The 25,321-nt window shown below is 32.4% G+C and overlaps 2 protein-coding genes across 5 annotated transcripts in view; one reads left to right on the top strand and one right to left on the bottom strand.

Annotated features, from left to right (window-relative positions):
* The window catches only part of LOC129239500 (uncharacterized), a 108,340-nt gene extending 84,784 nt beyond the window's left edge, over positions 1 to 23,556 (top strand). Inside the window, exons 5-7 of one of the 3 annotated variants that reach the window (XM_054875027.1) lie at positions 21,422 to 21,510; positions 22,828 to 22,885; positions 22,951 to 23,556. In XM_054875027.1, the coding sequence (XP_054731002.1) occupies positions 21,422 to 21,510; positions 22,828 to 22,885; positions 22,951 to 23,064 (261 nt within the window). In that variant the 3' untranslated portion in view covers positions 23,065 to 23,556. Of the gene's footprint in view, positions 1 to 20,355; positions 20,445 to 20,518; positions 20,589 to 20,680; positions 20,870 to 21,421; positions 21,511 to 22,827; positions 22,886 to 22,950 lie in introns of those variants that run through there. The other 2 variants (XM_054875019.1, XM_054875035.1) reach the window with 2 other exon arrangements.
* Positions 2,114 to 25,321, bottom strand: part of LOC129239487 (poly(U)-binding-splicing factor PUF60) — a 114,242-nt gene continuing 91,034 nt past the window's right edge. The window contains exons 2-4 of one of the 2 annotated variants that reach the window (XM_054875010.1): positions 17,383 to 17,962; positions 3,612 to 4,327; positions 2,114 to 3,531 (exon numbers count right to left, since the gene is read on the bottom strand). In XM_054875010.1, coding sequence (XP_054730985.1) covers positions 3,093 to 3,531; positions 3,612 to 4,327; positions 17,383 to 17,962 — 1,735 coding nt within the window. In that variant the 3' untranslated portion in view covers positions 2,114 to 3,092. Of the gene's footprint in view, positions 3,532 to 3,611; positions 4,328 to 17,382; positions 18,844 to 25,321 lie in introns of those variants that run through there. The other variant, XM_054875003.1, reaches the window with a different exon arrangement.

Here is a 25,321-nt window from a genome sequence, read left to right as displayed (position 1 = left end):
TTCTTGTTTTTTTGTTTTTTTTTTGTCGCGTTGATAGAGCAGTCGTGTATTTGCAGTACGAAAATCCCAAAAAGACAACAATGTGTGCAGTTATTATTTTCTATTTCAAACTGTAGCTACTTTAGAAGATGCAGAACATTTACGGACTGTCTTCTGAATAGTTTCGAATAGAAAGCACATAGAAGTTCTAATCAAGTTTGAAAGGTTTCTTTCACTTTCAATTCACAATAACCTAGCACTAGAATAGCACCGCGAAAATATTTCGCTGAATATTTTTAATTAATGGCAAGCAATCAGTTCACAAAAATGCAACTTTTGCGACATGCTTCATGCAGTAATACAAAAATTTCGTTGACTTGTGACCCATGCCATTAAATGCATGTAACTTAAAACATGGCTTCGACAACTTTTTGATACGGACAAGCAGGATGAAAAAGCTTAGTTTTATTTTCAAAATCGATGCTTGTTGTCGTTGTAGTATAAACATTTTCCATACATGTATGGGAAATGCTGCTGGAGTGCCACTTCTTCGCCGGATATAAATTCGGCTCGTGCAGTTAAAGTAGCACCGACTGTCGTGGGAACGTCAAAATCAACCCTTTTTCGAAGGAAAATGTGCACCATGTTTATTTATTTATTTTTTAATTTTCATTAATTTTATACAAAAGTATAGTTCATACTGCAACAAAACCCAGATAATGCAAACTTTCAAACTTTGTGCAAAAATTAATATAAATTTCCTCAAAATTTCTGAAAAAATTTCAAGTATGAAAATTTGCACAAATGTTAAAGTAGGAAATTTTATAGCTCATTTTTATGCAAAGATAATTTGAACCTCTTGAAACTTGCATTTTATTATATCAAAAATTCAGTTGTATATAAAACTGCATACCCGAAATTTTTCTAAAAATTCTGAATAAAAAGTTTGAATTGTCAATGAAAATTTGCCGAAGTTTTACAAATTTTATACAAAGTACGAAACTTTTCTTTACATGGTTCTTGTTGTAGTATGGAACTATATTTTGTAAGAAAAATAATTGAAATTACAAAATAAATAAATACTTTTTTTTATTATCAATCTGACTAATAACATTTAAAAATATTTAATAAATAAATAGTCAATACTTAGCATTATCTGGTGTACACTTTCTTTTGCCGTCGACAGTGTATAGTCAAGAGGAGTTGTCGGTCTTTTCATCCAGCAAATATGCACGCAATGTGCGATAAGAGCACATAGTAATCTTTTTGGGATTTAGATTGTAACTTTCGACCGTTGGTTTTCCGATTTTTCTTGCTTACTTATACGAGTATGTAAGTGGGTATGATTCTGCGTGAACAGTAGTCACACATTTTTTGCGTTTGTCCCCTTTTCCTTGGGTTGCGTGCACACTAATTATTTATGTACATATGCTATGTTGTTGGTATGTACGGTATGTATGCATTAAGTTGTATGTATGTATGTATGTATGTATGTATGTTATATGTATTATGTTTTGTTGTCATGTTTATCTAAATTAAACGCAATCAAGTCGGTGGTTTAAAAATTCTAATTCTCATTATTTATAATTATTGTTATATGCATTTCTTGTTTTATATATTATATATATATATATTTGTTTTTTTTTTTAATTTTTTTTTTGTTGTGTTAAGTTCTACTAATATAAGATTTTTAAATTGTATATTCCTTTTGTTTTTGTAATTTTGCCTGCAACTCGGTTTTAAGTTAAACATAACATTTGTAGGGAATCCTGTTAGCTTTTTTCACTACTGTCTACAATGTTCGGCTTATATGCTCTTAAAATTAGATATATTTATATGGTATTTGTTTTTTTTATTGTTTTCAACATTTCCACAATATCTTCCGAGTACATGCGCTCCGCGGTTTTCGGCGCAAACGTAAATGTAACGCCACGCTTCATGCGCACTGAAAAATTATATAATACTTAATACCGGTATTTGTTTAGCAATTGCATATACACAATTTTAATTTTTTTTTTCTTCTTCTTCGTCTGCTAATACATATTGCTGCAGTTGCGAAATTGACAAATTACTGTTGCTGCGCGCGCGAATGTGCATCTAAGTTGCAATTCGCAGCCACTAAAAAAATACGCGCTTTCTTTTCATGTATTCATATATTCATTGCTTTGAGTCACTTATAACTAAATATATGTATGTATATGTATGTGTGTATTAATATGCATTCTTGCTTTCTTATTTCATTTTTATGCGCGTTGAAGAAGTGCATCTTTCGAGCTTTTAATATTTACTTTTAGAGTTTTAGCGCATTTAGAGTTTGTCTTTTGTCGGTGAATTAAATTAAATACTTATAAGAAAACACACAAATTTCTTTGTTTAAGTTCTTTTTTTGTTTTTAACATTTTACTTCATAGCTTATCGAAAATTATTAGTTGGTGTTTTATCAAGCAGTGAAAACATACAGAAGTAAACCTCAATTGTTTTTTGCATCATTTCCCTTCTTCATTCATTGCGCATTCCTTCAAATTTATTGCTGTCTTTAATATGTATGTACTTGGAAACGCGCATTCTACGTTTCCTTAAGGTATTAACCTAGCGAAAAAGCGCACGCGCTTACAGTTTACATGGTAACTAAGTATTAATAAGCATTTTATACACATTTTTAGTGTTTTTCCATTCAGTTTATCTTTTTTTTTATTTTGTTTTTTTTTTATTGAATTCAAAGTAATATTGAAAACGAAAAATGTATTAGTTAGCATCTCATTAAATTAACAAATTCATTTCGCTCGTGCGCTCACATATAACACACACTTGTATGTACATATGTATCACAAGTCGTTGTAGTAATGTTGTAACGCACGCACACACACACACACACAACGCCAATGAATTATCCTCCGGTGTGTCACGAGTATGTGCATGCTGCGTATTTAAACTCCTGTTTGGCGTTTATGCCGTTGTCGTGAGCATTAATTATATTCATTTAATTCTATTCATATATTTATAAATATTTTTAAGTTAAGAGTATTTCCTTCTGCACTCCTTATTTGCTTAAAAATTTCCCCATTCGTTAGCTTCAACATACGACTTCCTCAAATAAATGATGGGTGCTTTGTTTAGACGTACATGCCCATGCCATACACTTGGCTCCAGTCGACTCCCTGAAAGCTGGACATGTCTACATTGGTTAGCGTATAGCTCTGATATGGATTGGCAGCCGCACTCAAGGGATTGCCAGCGACGAGTGCTGCCTGTTGTGCGGCGGCTGCTGCCAGTGGATGATGTGCCGCTTGTGCGCCATGTGCGCTCGCTCCGGCGGCGGGACCGGCGACGGCGAGCGCATTATGTGCATTCTGTGCGGCGGCCACGTTTTGTGTGTTGGCGGCGTTATGCTGCTGTGCTGCAGCGGCGGCGGCAGCGTGGGCAGTGTGTTGCTGTTGAGCGGCGGCGGCAGCATTCGCATGCTGTTGCTGTTGTGCCGCAACATGTTGCTGTTGCGCCTGCACCAAAGCATTGGCGGCAGCAGCGCTCGTGGGAATGGGATAGGGTGCATATCTGTTGCATAAAGAAAAAAAACGAAAATGGAATAATTAGGATATATTTAACTGCATTGTACACTCTCATCAAACACTCACCTGACGCTGTGCAAGGCCTGTGGATATGTGGTAAGCAATTTGCCAAAGCTAGCTGGATTGGCGGCTACTGCAGCAGCGGCGGCGGCATTTTGTACTTGGAAGGGTGACTGCGAGATGAGCGCAGCCTGTTGTGCAGCGGCGGCGGCAGCAGCGCCACTGGCGGCATGCAATTGTAATGTTGACGGCGCTTGCAACATGGCTAATGAACTCATGGTGGTGACGCCTGCGCGTGTGCCAATCAACTGGCCCGGTGCGGTCGGTATGGGCACGCCTAATGTGCTCAACATAATACGTTTCTGCAGCAATTGGGCGGCAGCTGGTGTGACAGCCTCCTTTGGTTGGGCTTTCTTGCATTCGACCTTCTTGTTTTTAATGGTATGGAAATGTATCTCACAAACACGATCCACGACATCCTCGTTCTCGAATGTGACAAAACCGAAACCGCGATGACGTTTCGTTTGTTGATCCATCAACATGACTGTCTCTTCGACGGTGCCAAACTGATTGAAATAGGCTTTCACCTCGTCGGCGGAAGTATCTTGCGAGACGCCGCCAACAAAAATCTTCTTTGTCTTATTAGCCTGACGTGGGCGATTCTTGGGTGTAGCATGCTTGGGATCGATTTTCTTGCCATCCAGTGTATGTATGGGCACCTGTAGGACTTTGTCCACGCTACAGGGCTCTTGGAATGTGATGAAACCAAAACCGCGACTGCGCTGTAAGTCACAACAACCGCAACAGGAGGCAACAGGAGGCAGCATGATGGTAAGGTGGCGCCGAAAAAAAAAGCCAAATTAAATTATATTAGTAAACTTGCAGGAAAAAAGGGGTATAGGCATACGAGAACTACTAAGTTTCAAAGAAATACATTTGTTTAAAAACATTTGCTGCAACTAATTTCAACTAAATCGTACAACTGTAGTATGCAAGAGCAATTCAAGTAAATTCAAATCAACACTAGGCAATTTGTTCTTTTTTTTGTACTCAAGTAGTTTTAGAGTTACGAGTATAATTAAATTGCAATTATACATTTGAATATATATATTTTTTTAGATGATACAAATATTTAATATGTAGGTAGGAAAGATAAATCAACGGATTGTATGCAGGAAAATCAATATTATTCGAAGAAGAAGAGACGATAAAAACGTTTTACTTATGTATTGGCAGTTGTAAATAAATCATCAATCAATAGTCAATAAGTCAACCAACACTCAATCATAACCTAGACGCAAAATCTATACATACACCAAGTTTACAAGTCTATACCTAAGGCTAGGCGATTAGTTAACTAATTGAGAATGCATTACAAATCACTAAGACAAAAATTTTGCTTAAACAAAACACTAATTAGTCAGCAATTGAACTGAGTTGTTTAGGCAATGAGGAATGAAGTTATAATTTATAGATCTAAAACACCAAGTTCAGGAAAGCACATTTTAATTTTCATATTCATCCGTTCCCATATGTATAGTAAATTTTCAAGTACCGTTATCTAGATAACTACAGCCAATCTGGCGAAATGAGGTATGCTTTGAAATTTAGAAGGCTTCAATTAAGTAGGATCAACGATCAAAAACTTTGCCCAAATGTTGAACTTGCAAAGTGTGATCGAACAATTGCCCACCAATCGGTTAAATACTTAGATTTAGTTTATTTTTTCAAATAAAGTTGATGATTTTATTGAATTTTAGGGTAATTAATCCAGGCATATCTATTATGTGATTAACCATTTTACAAAATAATAAAGGAACGCTCATAGCTCAAATAACAGTTGTCTGGCACAAATTGTGTAATATTAGCACTTAAATAATATACTGAATTGTGCATTTGAGGTATAATTTAAGGCACTTATAGCTTTTTATATTTTCTCGACAGAGAACTGTGAGCAAATAAATTTTACGGCCTTTGTTTATGAACTAAACTCGAAATCGGGTCACATTTAGGTGGGTATATAATAGACTACTATTTAAGGCCCTCGCCTCATTTGAGTAGGCGTTTTTCTGGAGTTTCTTCTTAAACGGAAACAAAAAAAAAAAGATTTTTTATTTCCGTTTTCAGTATTTTATTTTTTGATGCATTGTTAAAAAATAAAAAAAAACATTTTCGGCCATACGAGGTTCGTTCAAAGAGTTGTCAGCCTTAAAAAAAAGGCCTTCACATGGACAATGGATACGGATATAGCCGGATTTTGATGGAATAAAATTTAAACGACGTAGAATTGATGTCGTTATCGTGTGAACTACGATCATTCGGAAAAAAAATTGTAGTATTTTTAAGGTCAAAGAAGGGGTATAAAAACTGTTTTTCAACTGTGAACGTCCGCCATTTTGTCAATTTTTATTTTTTTAATGAACGTAGTTCACACGATAACGACGTTCATAGTGAATAAGAACCAGCGACATACTTGTTTTGGAAGACCATTTTTTGGGCGATTCTCGTATGACCAAAGGGCCCTAACTTACGGCAGTTAACTTTCATGCCGTGTGCAAAAGTATGCAATATTTAATTTAAAATTTCCATTTCACGCGAAAATGTGACAAGACCTCGAATTACATGATGAGGCAATAAATCTACTGCTATATGTCTGCGAGGTTGAGTTTATGTACAACTAATTATTATTCCGCAAAATTTTTGTGTGAAGCATTTTCAATTTATGGACGATTTATTATTACTGCACAAAATTTTTGTATCAAACAGTTTTAATTTCAAATCGTGCTAAAGATACACCTCCATTCTAGTTAACTAATCGCTTTCAAACAAGCACTAAAAGAATTAATTTATATGCATTTTCTGTCGCCGATGTAAAGAAAAGCATTGGACAATCCGCTGCAAAAACCATACTCTACACATAGTAGGTACGTTTTATGTATCCCAATTTCGAAACGCTAACAAGTGCTAAATGGAAGCGAAAATATGTTTTTTTTTTGTACTAATATATTTTCTATGATATTTAGTATGGGTGTATGAAATAAAATGGCCTAAGCAATAGGTAAAATAAAGTCGACTTTTCGGCGGTAATCGAAAATCTTCGGAAACTAAAAATATTCGAAAGGCAAAAGCAAAACAGCTTGGGACTAAAGAGGATTGGTGGCCTACATACAAAAATAGACAAATTAAAAAATTTCTAAAACAAAATAAAAAATCGATAAACCGTCGGTCACTAAAACTCTTCTATGCGATATTTACACGTATGCGCACACACGCGCACAATACTTGCACATACACGCTCAAATAATAACAAATAACAAGGAGATTCGCATAAGTCTTGCCTGTCGATCAATGGATCGCTACATAACAAAAACTTTGGATAATTGTAGAAAAAATGGATATGTACGTGTGTATGTATGTGTGTCGTTAAGTACTAAAAATGATAGCTAAAACTAGTGCCTAGTTTACAATCTATGATATGCATATATACGTATGTATAGGTTTTTCATTTATCAATTCATAAAAACTGAGATGTGCAACTTCGCCTCCAGTAAACTACAGAATTTTTGCTTGTAACCTTATTGTTATATTAGGATGTCTACATTTCTGTAAGCTTTCTTTTTTACTTGAGTAGAAGTTAAGTAGCAACGCGCTCTTACACAATACTCGATAATTCGTTAACGCATATGTCCTAAGGACGTTTTAGTGGTAAGATAACAGTAACACACAATTATTTTATAAACATTGGTTCAATTACAAAAGTACATACTGTACATATATACGATAATAGTAACAAAGTAAACATTTTTGGATTTTGGAAATTACATAAATACAGTGTGTATAGGTTTTTATCGTAAAGAAATTCGTATCGATGTTTTTACAATTGCATTTAATTAGAATGAGAAAATAGATTATTTTACATCTAAGCATGGGGACTTACAGCTAGACGATTCATTATTTATTTGAATTACAAAAAATAAGTTACATTTTTCAATGGGTTAGAAAACAGCGTACAAACTAATTATAGTATTTATATAAATTTACATTATATGTATGTATGTATGTATATATAAATTTATTTTTTCAATTTATAGACTTTATTACTAGTTAGCAACAGCTGCGTTATTTGAACATTTACAAATAATTTTATACAGGTTTAGTTTTGAATATCTATGTTATATTCGCATGTACATATGTTATATATATGTATGTATGTATATGTGTATGTATTATACATACATACAGGGAGAGCTAGTCTAGATAATTGCTTCGGTTGGCGTCTAGTAACAATACACTTTTGGGCTATTTACTTAAGTTTTTTAAAATACTCGCTTCATATGTATTACTAAAACGCTACAAAAAACTTAGACCTATCAATCTTGCACCTTTTCAAAGCATAACATTGACACAACTTAAATATGTAGTATATATGTGTATGTGAGTTCAATTAATTTACTTTTTCTCATACTTTTTTGCTTTCTAAAAAGCAAGAGAAATAAAAATTGCTAAGTTTTTCTAGCTAAGAAAATCTATAATCAAATGAAATAAAATATAGGGGAGGTGGCGATGATATTTCGAATAAAAATGTAGTTGACTACCAGAAAAAGACTATAACTAAGAAATATTTTTGAATATAAACAAAATGTAATACCCCTAATGAATAATAACACTGGTATATAAATTTTGATGTTTTTTTTTTGCACACCGGATGCCCCTATCCATCCAGTTCCTTTGCAAAATCGCTCGCTGATTCCGAAAATCGAATAAAGTTTTATTTTATGTACAAGTTTTAGACACATTCAGTACATGATCGGACAATTTTAGTAGGAATTATAGGAAATGAAATATAATAAAATTTCCTAATAGTTTGTGAGAAACGAGTTCCAATATTTTTTTATGAAAAACCAAAAATATTTCCAACTTCAACTTTATTTTTGCACCGTAAAAAATATCTGCCGTTCGGAGCCGGCTTAAAACTGTGTTCCTTCCACTTGAGGAACAGCATCAAGGCGCACGCCGCAAATAGGAGGAGGAGCTCGACTAAAAACCAATTATATATATATATAATAGTATATATATGAAAGCCTGCTGTTTTAGGAAAAAACAAGCTACTAATGAAGAAAATGGGTTATCAAGAAAGTTTCGAATGATGAAATGAAAAATGTCCTCGTGTCTTGGAAAGCCAATTTTAGTTAATAAATTAACTCGATTTCCGGATCAAGCGTGCGAATGGTTCATCCGGTGAATGGTGGTCCGCGGTGCGAATGTTTGGTGTAAACCCGTGTAACACCGCTTTAATAATAAATTAAAGATGAATTTAAAAAATTATAAAAAATACAAAAATGGTATCTTATCACCAAAAGCGGAATAATACGTAATAAGTTAGTTTTTTGTTAAAGTTTGAGGAGAATAAAAAAATAAATTTTGGTAATCCTGTAACATTCTTTTTCATTAGAATAAACAGTAAAAGTCCTGCCGACGCAAGGTATTGTGGACGCAAAAATTTTTTAGTACATCCTGCATTTCGAGCAGTGAGCCTGAATGGTTAAATACATTTTTTACAACACAAAATAAAATTATTTTGAATGCTGGAAATTTCTATTTTGACCTTTACACGCTCCATTGCTTGTCTGTTTGTAATACTGCAACTGTCTAGTGCAAAAGCATTAAAGTTGATTGGCGTTCAGACGCCATTTGCAAAAATTATAAATCTTCCGATTGGGTGATTAATTTTGCGCCACCTTGTATATGTTTTCTAAATCGCTGTACAACATTACTGAGATAGAGAGAAATTCGATAACTTTTGAATAACCCACCTATGAAATAGAAGAAATTTAATTTAATTTTCATTTAAACACTCCTTTCTCTCTTGTTCAACTCTGTTCTTGTTCTTGTCGTTCTGAAAAACTAACCCTGCCCCAAACATGAGGAAACGGCACGCTTTCTAAGCCTACCGATAAATAAATGCGTAGACCAGACTTAGACGGCTTGTTGTTGTTGCAGCAACATAACAAATCTCCTCTACACAATTTTAGGATGTGAAGTGACGGTGCTTAGCCGCACTAAGGTCTAGTTTGTGCCACTAAAATATGCCCGACTGCTAATTGATTTAAGCAGGACTTTATAATGCAGATATAAAAACTCAGTTTTTTCCCCAACGTTTCTTTAAGAAATTTTTATGTTGTTTACAGCAACAACAACACATGTTTCATGTATTAAACACGAAAATAGGCGCCTAGTATTCTCTGCAAAGAACAACTTCCGAATAAAGTCATCACACAAATAACTATCAAGATGTTCTTTGGAATCTGAAAATAATTTTAAATGCCGATTATTACTACAGTGCAATGGAATCAAATGTGAAATTGGCAATAGTGAACAGAAAATATGACATCCGCTACAAAATTAATGAATAATAGCAATGTAAAGTATGAAATTAAAATGATTAGCAACACATTAATACAGGATAATTAGCTTGAAACGGAAGGCAAAATGTTTAACTAATCTAATATAAGACTAAAATATATTAATAAAAAAAGCGTCAAATCGATACACGAAGAAGTTTAATAAAATTTTATACATCAGCCTTTATTTGCTCTAAAAAAGTAGTACAGAGAAAACGATTTTAGTACTTTTTGGATTGGAAAAGTTTAATTTCCTTAACCCACTATAAACTCCCTAAATAGTAAATACGTACAACTATTAGGAAAAAAATAAGACAAAATGTAATTAACTTCACAATTCACTCAAATATTGTCTGTACGTAGTTTAGGCATAGCTAATTTTTCCTTAAGGAAATGGAACGACTAAAGCAGCACTTCCTTAAGAAATATTGAATAGTGTTTTACACTTTTACAAAAGCAGCCACAGTTTAATGCTTCCGAAGCATATCCTTTTCAAATACTCAACTTTATGAGAGATAACCGTTTAGTAAAAACAACAGTTTGATTAGTTACATTTATTTTATGCGATACTAACGATGTCTAAGCATTATTTTTTTCTCTTTAGTTTGCTGTTGTTGCTGTAAATATTAACAAATGTAATATGGTTTATACAATAGAAATTCTTAAATGTACGTACATATATTACTGTAATGTGTTTTAAGGATGGCGATCAGTTAAGGGCTTGAATTTTTTAAGGCTAATTTTACAGTGGAGGGTTAACTCTTGCGAACGAAGAAACTGTAGCTTGGGGTAGCCCGAAGCAAATAAAAACAAGAAAAAAAAAATGCTTGATGCTAAACCCTAAATTTGTTCTATGGAGCGAGCAAATTAAAAAATAGAAATAAATAAAATAAGAAAAAAAGGAACAAAAGGAACAAAAAAGAAACACAACAAATAAACAAAATATATAAAAAAACTTAACATAAAAGTACAAACAATAACAAACAACTAAAAAATACAAATAAGAAAAAAGGAACAAAAAAAACAAAAAAGAAAAACAACAAATAAACAAAATATTATATATAAAAAAAACTTAACACAAAAGTACAAACAACTAAAAAATACAAATAAACAAAAAAAACCAAAGCAAATAAAAAAAAAAAATAAATAAAATAAAATAAACAAAAAAACCAAACCAAATAAAAAATAAAAAAAAAGAAGCAAATAAAAATCAAACAAAAGAAAACAAAAAAAAAAAAACCAAAGCAAATGAAAAACAAGCAAAAAGCCAAAGCAAATAAATAAACAAAAAATAAAGACCTAAAAAAAAAACTGAAAGAAAAATAACAAATAAAAACATGAAAGTAAAACAACCAAAAAAACATAACACAGAAGAGAAAACAAATAACCAAAAACAACAAAACACAAAAGAGCAAAAACAAATAACCAAAAACAATTAAAAATGTAAATAACAAAAACACAAACAAACAAAACAAAAAAAAACATAAAGGTTTCTCGCTTTTTGCCTTAGGAAAAATTTAGAGGGTAGCATCAGGAAAACAAATTCTTTTTTGGCCATTCTACTGTATATTATTTTACCCGCTTATGTGTACATAGCTAGTTAACTGCATTTTTTTTTAAATAATTGCATATATTTTTGGCTAAGGCAAACAAAATAACTAAAACTAAAATAAAACAGTTTTTCACAAAAAAAAATATATATATTATATACTATGTATAGAAATCTTTTACTAGCTTATAGCTATTAGTTAACGGTATTTTTTTTTTTTTTAATTATTGTATATTTATCTTAGTCGAATAAATAAATAAAAATAAAATATATATTTTTTAATTTTTCAAAAACAAAAAATTATTATAATGAAAAAATTATTAAAATTTCTTTTTGTTTTTTGTAAAAAAAAAAAATTAAAATTGTATTTAAAAAAAGTTTTATTTTTGGACTGTCAAAAAAAAAATTAATAACAAATTAACTAGCCCATTTTTTGAAAAAAATAATTTTTAAAATTAAACTCAAATGCAATTTTTTAAATTAAAATCAAAATTAAATTTAAATCACAAATTTGTTTGTAATTAATAAAAACCAAAGCTAAAAAAAGTTTGAGAAACAAAAATGCCTTCGCCAATCAGCTCAGTTGCGCAGAACCGAAAATGAAAGCTTCAGCAATATTAATTGGCTCACCACTATGAAATCTGCCCTTCATAAATAAACTACATATTTCTTCCCGAAATGCTTATATAGGCGCAGAAGTATACATTTTTTTTACAATACGCATACTTCACTCAATGTGTTTTTTAATTGTATTTTACACATACAGTAATACACTAAAATAGGCAATATTAAATTTACAACTGAAAGACGCTTACTGACTTTTTTGAGCATCTAAAATGCACTAAACACATACACATATAGAAATAGGCAAATATTTATGGACTTTTAACAAAATAATTTATTTGATTTGAGTTCAACGTTTATTAGTATGGGTTCTCGATGTATAGATACAGTGAAGGATTAGTAATTTTAATATTGCATTTACTGTTTGATAGGCGCGCTTTGTTGAACTCAGGCAAAATCGTGTAAGCGGTTATAGCGCTAATCAAGAAGAAGTTTGACAGCTAGAAAATTCTATGCCGATTCAAGTTATTTTGTTAAAAAGTTCACAGAAAGGTATAAGGCATATATTCATATTTGAGTAAAGGCACTGCAGGGATATTATTGTTAACAACAAATAAGTAGAGAACGACTGAACATCGATTTTTAAAGCCGAAAGCTGAAACTTTGGTTGAAACTGAGTCGAACATTTTCAAGGGCCAAACGCAGTTTTTTCGACAGAAAATGTGGGCTTTGATACCAGTATTAAAAAAAAATATATATTCAAAAACCGAAAACAATTTTTGCAATTTTTGTTTTTTAAATGTTCGGCTTTTTTTCGCTGAAATCGAAGTGAACTTTCGTAGCGGCATATGGCAGACACCGAAGTTCGGTCGTTCTCTAGCAAAAACGTTATCGAACAGATCAGTTACTTTTAATAAATACTCAGTACCAAAAAAAATGTATACATATATGTAAATACTATAAAATAGATTATAATAAAAACGCTAAATTTTATATGAAATAGTACATATAAATTTAAATTAGTATTGTAATACATATGAGATGGTAAGAAGGAAAAAAATCCATTACAATTTTAGATACATTTACAGCTTTGGGGTAAATTCGACAACAGTTCCTAGTTGATAGTAGTAATATTTATTAATTGTACATATTTAAATACGCATTAAACTATTGCAAGTATACGGTTACCTATGTACTTAGATACCTACTTAAAAATGGGTAATTTTCATTAATGAGCGTATGAAAAAGTACGATTACATTTTTGTTTTAATTTAATTTTCAGATGCGATAGTTAGGAGGAAAAAATTGTTATAGTCAAATACCTATGATTATTGGACGACACCGAAAACTAGTTGACGTTGCGGCGGTTGGTGCGCATGTGCAAAATGCAAAATGCGGTTTAACAGGATTCAATATAGTGAACAAACTAGTTTCGGAGTTGCATGCTCGGACCAGCTCCTCTGTTTGCCTGTTTGCCCTTTCTTCATACAGCCGTATATAGTTTAGGGTTGCAGCCTTCTTTTGTTAGTTATCCCTGCTACTAAGGACTCTCTGCGTGTTGTTTGGCTTGTCGTAATCCTGCAGCCCAGCTGCCACGTAACGCTTTTGCTGTTAGTATTTTCAATTGAAAGCGTTAATTTACGTATGGTGGAGTATGGAGTAGTGGCAAGGCCGAAGAGAGAAGAGCTCTTTTGCGTATCGATATACTTTTTCTATGTGTGAATGTACTGATATGCAGACATACAGACGTCGACCAGTGACTCAGGTATATTATAATTTCGGCATTTAATCCTACACACACACACACAGAGAAGCAGAAACACATCGTGGATAGGTTGTGAATGCCTCATTTGACTGGGTAGATACTTCCTGCGCGTTTACTTTGTCCTGTTCTTTTCTGCAATGCTGTATTATTTATTTGCTGTTATAATGCTGTTTCTTCTTGCTGACGTTTTCTCTAAATTTGTTGTAAAGCCGTATGGATATGGTTTTTATTAGCGTTTAGAAATAAATTTCGACGACGTTAAGGTTAAATTCTATTTTTCTTTGCTTACTTTTAGAATTTAGCTTACTTGAGTTTGCTTACTCTCTACATACATTTTTCTTTACTCTACCATCTGTAGGAGAATATTCGAACTTAATTCTACTGAAATTCGATTTGAGGGTATGATTATCATACTGCGGGTTATAAGTAATTAGTTGCTTTAAGTTATAAAAGATTATCAAATGTGGTAAACTGTGCGCCTCAAAGTTCCAAGCATTCAGTTTTTTTGTATTTTTTTAGGTATTTTCACCTTTTTGCAAAAATACTTTTGGTTTTGTATCTTGCCATTGAAAATATTTTACTAATCTACATAATACTAAGTTAAAAATAAATGTAATTGGAAAAGATTCGAAATATGTGGATACTAAAATAATTGGTATTATCCTGCGGATGTAGCAGGATAGCAGGCAGAAACTAGTTTTTGTTAAAAAAAAAGTCTAGTTCAAAACAACCTTTTAGAGCCAGTTGTGTTTGTGTGCTCGTTTGCTACGCATAGGTTTAGTGCGTCACTCGCATATGGCCGGTATGCAAAAAATCAAACATACATACACACAGACGTGGTCACATTAAAAGCATAGCGAAATTTTGCTAAATATAAACCAAGGAAAAACTTAATCAAAAATCAGTGCAAATTTTGAGTCATATTTTCCTAAAAACTCTAATTAAACACTTCGAAATTTTCATTTTTTTTTTAATTTTGTACAAAGCTTATAACAAAAAAAAAAACATTAAGAAAAAAAGCAAAAATAAATTTAAAAATAGATAAAAAATTATAAAAACAAGAAAAATAAATAGTCAAAACTTTGTAAGATGCCGTGTTTCTTTGAACGCAGTGGTAGATTAGAATATAAAATTTATAAAAAATCAAAAAAAATGTCATAAAAAAATCATAAAAAGTTAAAAATGTTTGGTTAGAATTTCTAGAAAATGAATAAAATCGCTCAATTCGCGTTGTTTATTAATAGTTCCTTTTGGGCCCGGTTGTTGTTGTTGTAGTAGCATAAACTTTCCATATACATATACGGAGAATGATGCTGAAGTGCTAGTGCTTGGCCGGATGTAAATCCGGGTCGTTCCAGTTACGAAGAACCGACTGTTGTGGGAATGCCGGTGACGCCGGTCTTTCCATACAACAAATGCTCGAAATTTTTTTAAATCCTTGTTTTTATTTATTTATTTATTTAATTTAGTTTAATTTATTTATTTATTTAATTTTAATTTATTTATTTATTTAATTTTATTTTATTTAGTTACTTAATTTTATTTATTTATTTAGTTTTATTTATTTATTTCATTTTATTTTATATATTTATTTCATTTCATATATTACTTTAAATTTTTTTTAATTCTGACCAAAAAGTTGAAACTTTGATTTATATGGTTTTTGTTGTTTTATAGCCCATATTAAGAAAAAAATCAAATAAAAAATAATTAAAAGTAGTATTAAATAATTAAACTTGGCTATCGTCACTATGCTATTTTTATGACCACGAATGTATGCATACATATAGGTAATCCAAGGATGTGGTCAAAAAAGAAATAAAAAGAAATCCGGGGCACCGTTATAGGTGAGACAGGATGTCCCTGTGTTTGTATGTATTTGTAAGAGGATATTAATACATATAACCTATGGGATATAAGCAAATAAATCTGGAATAGGGACAAAGAAAAATAAAATAAATTTCGAAAACAACCAAAGCTGCACCATTCAAAACTCGTTTTCCAAAGAGTCGCAACGTAAAAAAATACGCCAAATTCAAAAATAGCAGCAGGACATGCCAAAAAAAAAAATTTCACATATAAATCAAAAAGGAAGTATACACACATACATATGTACGTATAGAAGGGAGTAACGTTAGCCGCATCAACAGCGACAGGAGTAAAGCTGCGTCAAAGAACACAATCCAAAGCAATAACAAATGCCGTTTTATTGTTTTATATACCGGTTTTCACTTAATTTCGCCTTTGCCACACAGCGATGCCCAACCGTGCGCCGACGCGGCATTCCGCATTATAGCATTTATAAAAGTGTTGATGTGGTATTGAACTATATAAAAACAAAAAAAAAAAAAAAAACAATTCAATTGAACAGCTGGAACATTGCGCTTGCGCTTTGCGCCACTTTTTACGAAAAATACAGCCACCAACAAGCCAACGAGGAGTCTACCCTACCCAATCCATTGGCAGATGTTTGAGGCAGTTGGACGCACTTTCTGTAGTATAGGGCGCGCGCTAAACATTAACGACCATAAGACTGGCGCATGAGCTGCACAAGGGGAATGCCCTACATTGATGCATTGAACTTTGTGTACAAACATATTTGTAGGTACGAGTTTTGCCAATGATTTGCAGAAAGCGCGCGCGCGCTTTGATTGTGACAAATTACACTTCCTAAATTTGATGGTTGTATCTATTTTTTTTTCTGAATACGGCGCATATTTGTGATTCTGTTTTTATTTATGATTTTTAAATTTTTTGAGAAATGTTTTGGGCTTCAATAGTAACCAAAAAGTGCAGTACATCATTAATTTTACATGGAGCTACGTTGTACTACATCTCCGTAGATTTGTAGCTACACACATTTATGTATGCTTGTATGTATGTCTAAAGTTGAATGTCGTGCCAAAGGCACAGGTAACAGTTGGCTTTCATGCAGCTGCGCGCCGTACTCAATAACCTATGTCAATTCAATGAATACACAAAAATAAGATCCTTTACTTCATACATATGCATTTTTGAGCTCTTGTTTGTTATTGCTTTACGCTCCTGACATGCTGTTGACGCGCTCATACTGTTGAGGTAAAATACAATTAAAAGGTGCAGCTGCTTGCTAATTTAGCCGGCTGGCAGCGTGAAAGAAGCTAAAACGTACGTTGCAGTCAACCGTGTAAGAAAATAAACACACATACATGTACGGCGTATGTATGCATGTATGAATGTGTATACTCGTTGGCCCAAAATGCAGGCATGTAGATGTATGCAAATAAATAAAGTATTATATTGTAAAATAAACGCACATATGTATGTACTATATATATATATGTGTACATGTGTATGTATAGAAATGGTAGACCATGTGAAAAAGAAATTTTGAAGAAACTTAAGGACAAATATTGTTACACCCAAAGCCAGCGTAGGCAGCCACTGAATAGTAATAGTAGATATAACAAATAAAAGTAGGTAGATATTGTAAATAGTAGTAGTAGTTGTTGTTGTTGTAAGGTAGTAAAAAGGCACTCCTCCGCATCAACGCTGGAAAGGAGACCACTACGTGCTTACCTGTGTCACAGGATCCTTCATGATCAGCACATCGGTTACGGTGCCGAAAACATTGAAGTATTCCTTCAGCTTTTCCGATGATGTTTGCCAGCTAAGACCGCCAACGAAGAGTTTACCCGGTGCTGGATCTGTAGTGGAGCTACCATTTACTGGCGTCGAACGACCCGATGAGCTGGTCTTCACAACACCATTGGCAGTACCATTATTCCCGCCAACAGCTGTTCCAGCATTACCATTTAACAGCACCATGGCATTCTGTTGCGATTGCTGTTGTTGTTGCTGCTGCTGAGCGGAAGCGTTATTATTTACTGTATTCTGCTGTGACTGCTGCTGTTGCGCCTGTGCTGCTGCTGCGGCGGCGGCTGCTACTGCCGCTTGTGCTTGAGCGGTCTGTTGAGCAGCGTTATTTTGTTGCTGTTGTTGCACCGATTGGCTTTTCAAAACAGCGGCCGTTGTATTGGACAATGTACCATTTACAGCAGCTACATTGACCAGCGCAGTATGTAGGTCACGATGTTGATGGTCGATGAGTCCAGCAGCGGCTGCGGCTGCAGCTGCAGCAGCGTTGTCAATTGGGTTGCTGTGAGCAAAGAAAAACGGTTGATTGTTTGTGGACTCTTCCTTAATGCGTGCCGCAGCACCAAGGGGGATTGTATGAGGATGGTGTTGTAACATGGTAACTACTTTTCTTTTTAGTACGTGCACTTAACGTCTTAGCTTAATTTCGAAGAATAACGGAGACGCGTACGCGAAAACGGTGTATGCCCAAGTGATTGGACTACAAGGGCAAAAGTGAGGTTAAAAAGAAATTATGAAGTTGAAGGTGAAAAATCAGATTCGCACAACGCGCCTCATATAATAATTAATGGATTTTGTTTTAATTTAGATCTAAATATTTTCACGTTAATCAAATATAGTTAAATCGCTGGAGAGCCCCTTGTCAATCCTGTGAAATTTTCACTTTTTCTACAAGTCGAAATAAATAAATAGCAACGCTTTCCACACGGTTGCCCTAGGTAACTGCACGAAGTCGTTGCTCAGTTGTTTTCCTCAAATATTTTTCTTGCTTTTCTGAATTAATTTGTTTATATGCTAAGCTGTGTAGGGTGTTTTTATGTTCTTGGATGATTTTGTTATTGTTATTTATTTCTTTTGCCCAAATACAAACACAAGAACAAATTTTAAAACCACTTGCTGAATCACTAAGCCGCTTTCATTTTATTTCCTTCACTATAACCGTTTATCTATACTTTTTTCATTTGATAAATGTGTTTTTCACATGCAATTTATTTCGATATTCATTCAATAACACAATATTTAAATGTCTCAGCACATACAACTCCGCTCAATATATTCACAAATACACAATTTCGATGTAGAAACGACTTGGTTGCCTATCCTTTAATGCAATATCTTTGGCTTTAAATTCTATTCACAGTCAACTGTTTGCTTTTATACTCGTGCGTTATTTAAATGGACGAAGGCATTGAAAAGCCGAGCAATCCTTGCATACATGTTGCGGCAACATGTTCGTTCGCACAGGTAGTTGTTTTGTAAGCATTCAGCACATGCGCATATTGCTGAATGTGTTTGAAGGATCGCCGGTATGTTTGGGGAAGTGTTGAGAAATGACATTTTGGAAGTGGCTTGAAATATTTCACAAAATTTAATATTTTTGAAAATGTAGCGAAAACATAAATTCATTGTATAATTTTTCCACTAAAAATGTGTCACTTCTTCAAAGCAATGAGACTTCTACATGGACTATATTTTTAATTTGCGAAATGCTACGAAATTGTGGATTATTTTTTTAACATCTTCGTAGCAGAAAAAACCCTGCTGCAGATAATTAAAAAAAAACTATTGTAATTAAAAAGGTATATATATGTAGTAAATTGCATTTAAAACTTTTTGTATCGTTTTTTTTTTAAATCGCTTAATTTCAAAAGATTAAAAGTGAGCCAAAGCACATGGGGACACAATGCGTTATTCATTTAAAAGTCTAAATTCAGTTCAGAATTAATTATGTTAAAAACTCAGCTATTTAAAGTAAAAAAAAAAAAATGATTCGAAACTAAATCTATATACAAGGTGGCGCAAAATTAACCACCCTATCGGAAGATTAAAAATTTTTGCAAATGACGTCGCACGTCAATTATATTTGACAATTGCGAGTTAAGCAGCTGCAGTGTACAAACGAAAAAGCAGTGCAGCGCGTAAGGGTCAAAATAAAGACTGCCAACCCTCAAAATCTTTATTTTTATTTAGTAAAAAAGTTATGCAAAACCAAAATGGGATGAGTAATTTTGTGCCAATATGTATACATATGTATATGTAGATTTAATTTAGAATCGTTTTTTTTTACTTTCAAGAGTTGAGTTTTTAATTTCCTCCAATTTAATAAATATGTACCATTGAATGTTCTGGTTTATGTGAGAATGTTTCGCTGAGAAAGAGTAGAAGGTTCAGCAAGAGGTTCCCAGAGAGAGAATGCAGGAAGTTAATCACTTGAGCTTCTGAAATGAATTCTTTTATTATTTATTTCTTTTTAGCTGTTCAGATCGGATGGGAACAAATAATTTGGTTTTTGTACCGCTATAAATCTACTTTTGAATATTTTAAGGAAAATGAACTAAGACGAACGTGCGCGGTGTTGCATTAACGTTGAGTGAAAATTTCTTGCAGCTACATTGAATATTTAAATTCTTAATTGAGTCAAAATATATAAATCAAATGATATGAAATACTATGAAAATATTGAGCGATAATGCAGGGCTAACAGTTTTTTCTGCACCATTGCCCACAAAAGATATTTTGAATAAATAAAAAGACATTTTAGAGTTCAGGTGGACGCATAATTTGGAAAAAGTTGACACTGATTTGAAACTGGTTTCAATTTTAATGATAATTCAATGTAATTTCCTTTTAAAAAAATTACTAACTTCGCGCTAATTGTTCTGAAAATTTTTCTAGGTAATACCAATTATAGTTCTTACATTAGGCGGTATGACCTGCGAATATCTGTGGACCTTACGGCTCGCATTTACACGCCATGACGTTTGGTAAGCTTAGGAGACATAAAATATGAAACCAAATACATTAAAAAATAAATAAAATAAAAAACTCTACTATTTAGTTACTATGGCAAAATGCCGTATGAAGATTATACGCGCATAATGAAAAATCAACCACCACCCATAAAGAAGGTGCGTCAATATTATTCATTATTATCTTAATAAATAATAATGTATGGATATAATATGTATGTATGTATGCATATATATTTTAACCTTTGCAGTTTCGTACCTACAATCAAAGATATTTTTGGCCACCGGGCTTAGTTGCTGCACTGAAAGATGGCGAGTTTTAAAAATTAATAGTTTTTTAATCGATTAATTTTAATTTAATCGATTGAATCAAGATTTCAAAATAATCAAAAATTATATGAAGTGAATTTTATTAAAAAAATAATTTAATTATAAATTTATTTTTATTCATTATTTTATTATTAAAATTTCTACCATGACGATCCATATAGACCTAGAAAAGCTAGAAATAAGCGAGTGTCCTTTTTGAAGGTCGGTACATTTTTTATATACAAAAACTATTTAAAATAAAAGCTTTTTCAAGCAGCATTTCTAATATTTATCTAAAAGATATTTTTTATAGAAGGTATCTATTGGTTTTGTTTTTCTATTTACTTTTAATTTCGAAATTAAGTCGAAGTTTGTAAAATAGTTAATTTTGTATTATTTTTGCGTTTCAGTAATCAGTCGGTTTTTAAAACCATTAATTATCTGTAGATAAGTATAGGCAGGATACTGTCCCATTATACTGATGCTACGAAGACTTAAAAAAAAAGTAAAATAATCAGTCTGTTTTTGTTTTTTAACTATTTTTATCTGTAGATAAGTATATTGAGTATATGTTTAAATTGTTGAAATAGTAATATTTTGATATATTTTCGTACAAGCATTAGTTTTTTTACAAAATAATTGCAATCGTCTAATGCTTTTTTCTATATTTTTTATATTTCCAGTTGACTCCCCTGTTTGTTATTGTTGGTGGCGCAGTTTTGGGTCTATGCTACGCAATCGTGCGAAATGGACTGTCACGTGACGATGTGCGGTGAGTGACAGATGTAAAAGACGCAGTTCTATAATTTAATGATACCTAGAAAGGTTTTCTAAATCAATTGACAAAAAAAAACTATTTACAATATAATTACGGAATTTCTAAAATTAGTTTTGCTAGTCAAAAAACAAAAAAAAAAAAATCGAAGAAGAAAGCACAAACTCTTTTAAAATCACGCTCCTTCGATGTTAACTTTTCGTGTTTGCCAAAATCAGCTGTTTTGTCAGCTCTTTTGCAAGGCTGCCCCAAGGTTACACAGTGCGTTCATAAGCTCTTCAGCCATTCTGCTACTAAGCAAATCTACCAGACTAGCTGCGCTGATTTCTGAGTGCTGCTATAAAGTAGTTAGTAACAATAGATATGTTTGAACTAGTTCGTACTTAAATCTAATCTAAAAAATACGAAAATCTACATTAATTCATATTTTAAGTGCATTAGCAACCGAATATTGATGAATGTAATTTTTTTTCTTTCTCGTACTCAGTAATAGTAACTCAGAAAACAAGCACTATTTGAAATTAAATATTTTTAGCAAGGTAAACGATACACCTAAACTATGTTCTTGGGCGATGGTGTAAACGTAGCAGTTAACTATTACGCCGATATTTTTCTAGCGAAGCAGTACTAAAATAGAAATTGGATAGTTTTTGTCTATTTTTTGGTAAAAAATCTATAATTTTAGAGAAACAAATTACGTATAAAAAGTAACAGGATAATAAGTTGCGAATACAAAGAGTTTGATGGACCTAAATATAAAAAAAATATTTTATTGAAATATATACATATATCTCAATTTATAAAACTTAGCAAAGAAATTTGTTTTTTCAAGCTGTGAGTGTAAACGTAGCTTTACGCTTAGATGTTTTTGAGTTAAAAATAATTCCATAAAATTTTTCCATGTGCAAGTAGAATCATTGCAATCTAATGTAGGGTGACTCAGTCAACAGGGGTACTTATATGACAGATCAGCTGTCGAATTTTTTTTGCTCTCAAAAATTAAATTAAAGCCCAAAATTTACTCGTTTTTTAAAGTAGGTAAAAAGTCACTTAAGGGATAATTTGAAAGTCTGCATGAAAGGTTTCAGTGTAATAGCAAGCAATATGCGTCTGACGTAATTGTGAGGAGCCACTTGTATAAAATCGCCCTCAGGTAAAAATATCCATAATTAAAATCACTACCGGTGCGCTTATGAAACCGTCAATTGCTGTAGAATTAAAATAGTAAATTACTTTTTATTATACAAATTTAGCATGTCTTGATTTTTAACTGAATTTTCAAACGTCTTACAAATTTTTATTTTCTCCTAATAGCTTCTACTCCAGCGCTAAAATGAATTGTGAGAACATTGAAAAGTCCGATCCCAGAAAGGTGAGCTTTTTTGTTGTTGTATATTAACTGTTATAACAATAAACAATTTCAAAATATCTTTACAGTTTTTGGTGTATAATCAAAAATATAAAGTACCTGAAGGATTAAAGGAGGCATTAGCTGCACTTGAAGAACCCACAGAGGAGGAGAAAAATGCAGCTGCCAAGAAGTCAAAGTAAAAAAGTGTGCCGAATAATAAATTAGTATCGGCATATCGTTTTAAAATAATATTGTTAAGGTTAAGAGAAAAGTTATGAATTCCAATGGAGAGGCACTAGTAAATTAGAAAATTCATATATTTGTATGAAAGCATTACGCTGGGCGCTGAAATTTATTGTTGTTGAACAGAGAAGGAATTGATTTACGAAAAAATGAAATATTTTGTAAAAATTACATTAATTTATTTTTTTGTTATAAAAATAAGTACAAACTAAACTGTCAATTTACTGAGAATTGGAAAAGTGATGGTTAATATCTACGAATGATTCTTTTAAATTACAATTCGCCTTGTACAGATGTACACAGATATTTCATTTTTAATATTCTCAAACAGAGAACCATTCGCTTCAAATTAAAAAAAAAAATCGTAAGTGTGTACGAACAAAAATGCAAAAATTTTACTATAATTTATTTATTAAATATTTTATGTAATCGCTTGTTCCTTAAGTCATGCTTTTACTTTTAAGTTAAAATGTTTAGAAATAAATGTAAATGTTAATCCAAACAAATGTGTAACTGAGGAATTTATTTATGTGTGTATATATGATATAATTATTTGCAGCGCTCACACATCCGCTTGAGGATAAAAGTACGAAACGACAAGGCAGAATATGCGTACAGAGCGGAAATGATGTGATGCGGTCAAATTTATCTCTTCATTGTATGCAAGCACATGTTTATCTGCAGTAAATCGAACAAGTGCAGAGCCGTCCTCGCTATGTTTTCTACTGCCAATTTTTGCACAACGATGTTTGGAACGCCTTATGAATTGCTTCTATTTCGACCGATTCCTAACATTAAATTGTTCAGAAAAAAAACCTAAACTACAACTAGCGGGCGCCGTAGTCGAATGGGTTTACTCCTGCCTATCATTCGGAAGTGCGCAGATTTGAAGCTCCGTGTATGAAACACCAAATGGAAAAATTCTAATAACGGTTGCCCTTCGATAGGCAATGGCAAACCTCCGGGAGTATTTCTGCAATGAAAATTCTCCCAAAAACCATCTGAAGTGTCGGCTTAAAACTGTAGGTCCCTCTATTTGTGGAAAAACATCAAAACTTACCCCACGAATAGGAGGTGGAGCTCGGCAAAACACCCAAAAAGTGTGTAAGCGCTAATTATATATATTACATATACATATATGTATATATATTACATAACTAATTGTAGCTGTAATAACTAATATCCTTTCATATCTATGTTTAAAAATTAGGTGGCAACCCTACAACAAAATTTTTCTGGATTAAAGTAATTCAAATATTTTACTGAATTTTTTGAGTAGTTGGCAACCCTGTTGAAAATAAGTCTGAACTAAGTTTTCTCAACAACTCTCATTTGATACCAATATTTTAATATTTTTTTAAAAACATACTTAATGAAAACATTTTTTTGGATATGTGAGAATCTTATTTTTTACATGGGTGGCAACCCTATCTAATACTTCTGCATTAAAACGTTCAAAAATAACTTTCGTTTGCATTATTTTTACTGATTTGCATATTTAATTAATTTTAATTTTCTCAATTAGTGGCAACCCTATTAAAAATAAGTATAAACTAAAGTTCTTTTAGACTTCTTTTATTCGATATTCAATATTGCTTTTTTATTTTTTTGCTTTTTTTTTAATTTGTTACACAGTTACACAGGAAACCCCATTCAATTTGGTTTCTGCATTAAAATGTTCACAATAAAAACATTTCGTTTGTAATATACATTTAAATTTTTTCAATTGGTGGCAACCCTATTCCAAAATATGTATGCATTAAAGTTTTTTAAGACTCCTTTCATCCAATTGTGGATTACTTGCACACTGGAAAACAACAAATTCTGCATATTATTGTACCCTTTTAGACCAGATGAAGGAAAACATTTGTGGAAAGACCCAGTTAGCAAAAGAAAACAAACAAATCGGTTTCAACATGACAAGGCACGTGTCACAAGAGCATTTTGACAATGACTAAAATCCAAGAACTAAAGTTCGAATTGTTGGAGTAACCACCGTATTCAACATATTTGGCCCCTAGCGATTTTCATCTGTTTGCAGACCTTAAAAAATTCATGCGCGAAAAGCGTTTTTCATCAAATGATGAGGTCATCACAGCTGTGGGAGCGTATTTTGCAGCCGTTCCAGATTCTCACTTCACGGATGGAATTCATAAATTGGAATCTGGTTGGGACAGGTGTATTGATGTTCAGGGGGACTAAATTGGATAATAA

The sequence above is a fragment of the Anastrepha obliqua genome, chromosome 1, assembly GCF_027943255.1.
Source record: "Anastrepha obliqua isolate idAnaObli1 chromosome 1, idAnaObli1_1.0, whole genome shotgun sequence".
Taxonomy (NCBI): domain Eukaryota; kingdom Metazoa; phylum Arthropoda; class Insecta; order Diptera; family Tephritidae; genus Anastrepha; species Anastrepha obliqua.
Note: the sequence above shows the minus strand (reverse complement) of the source record. Positions and strands in the feature narration are given on the sequence as shown.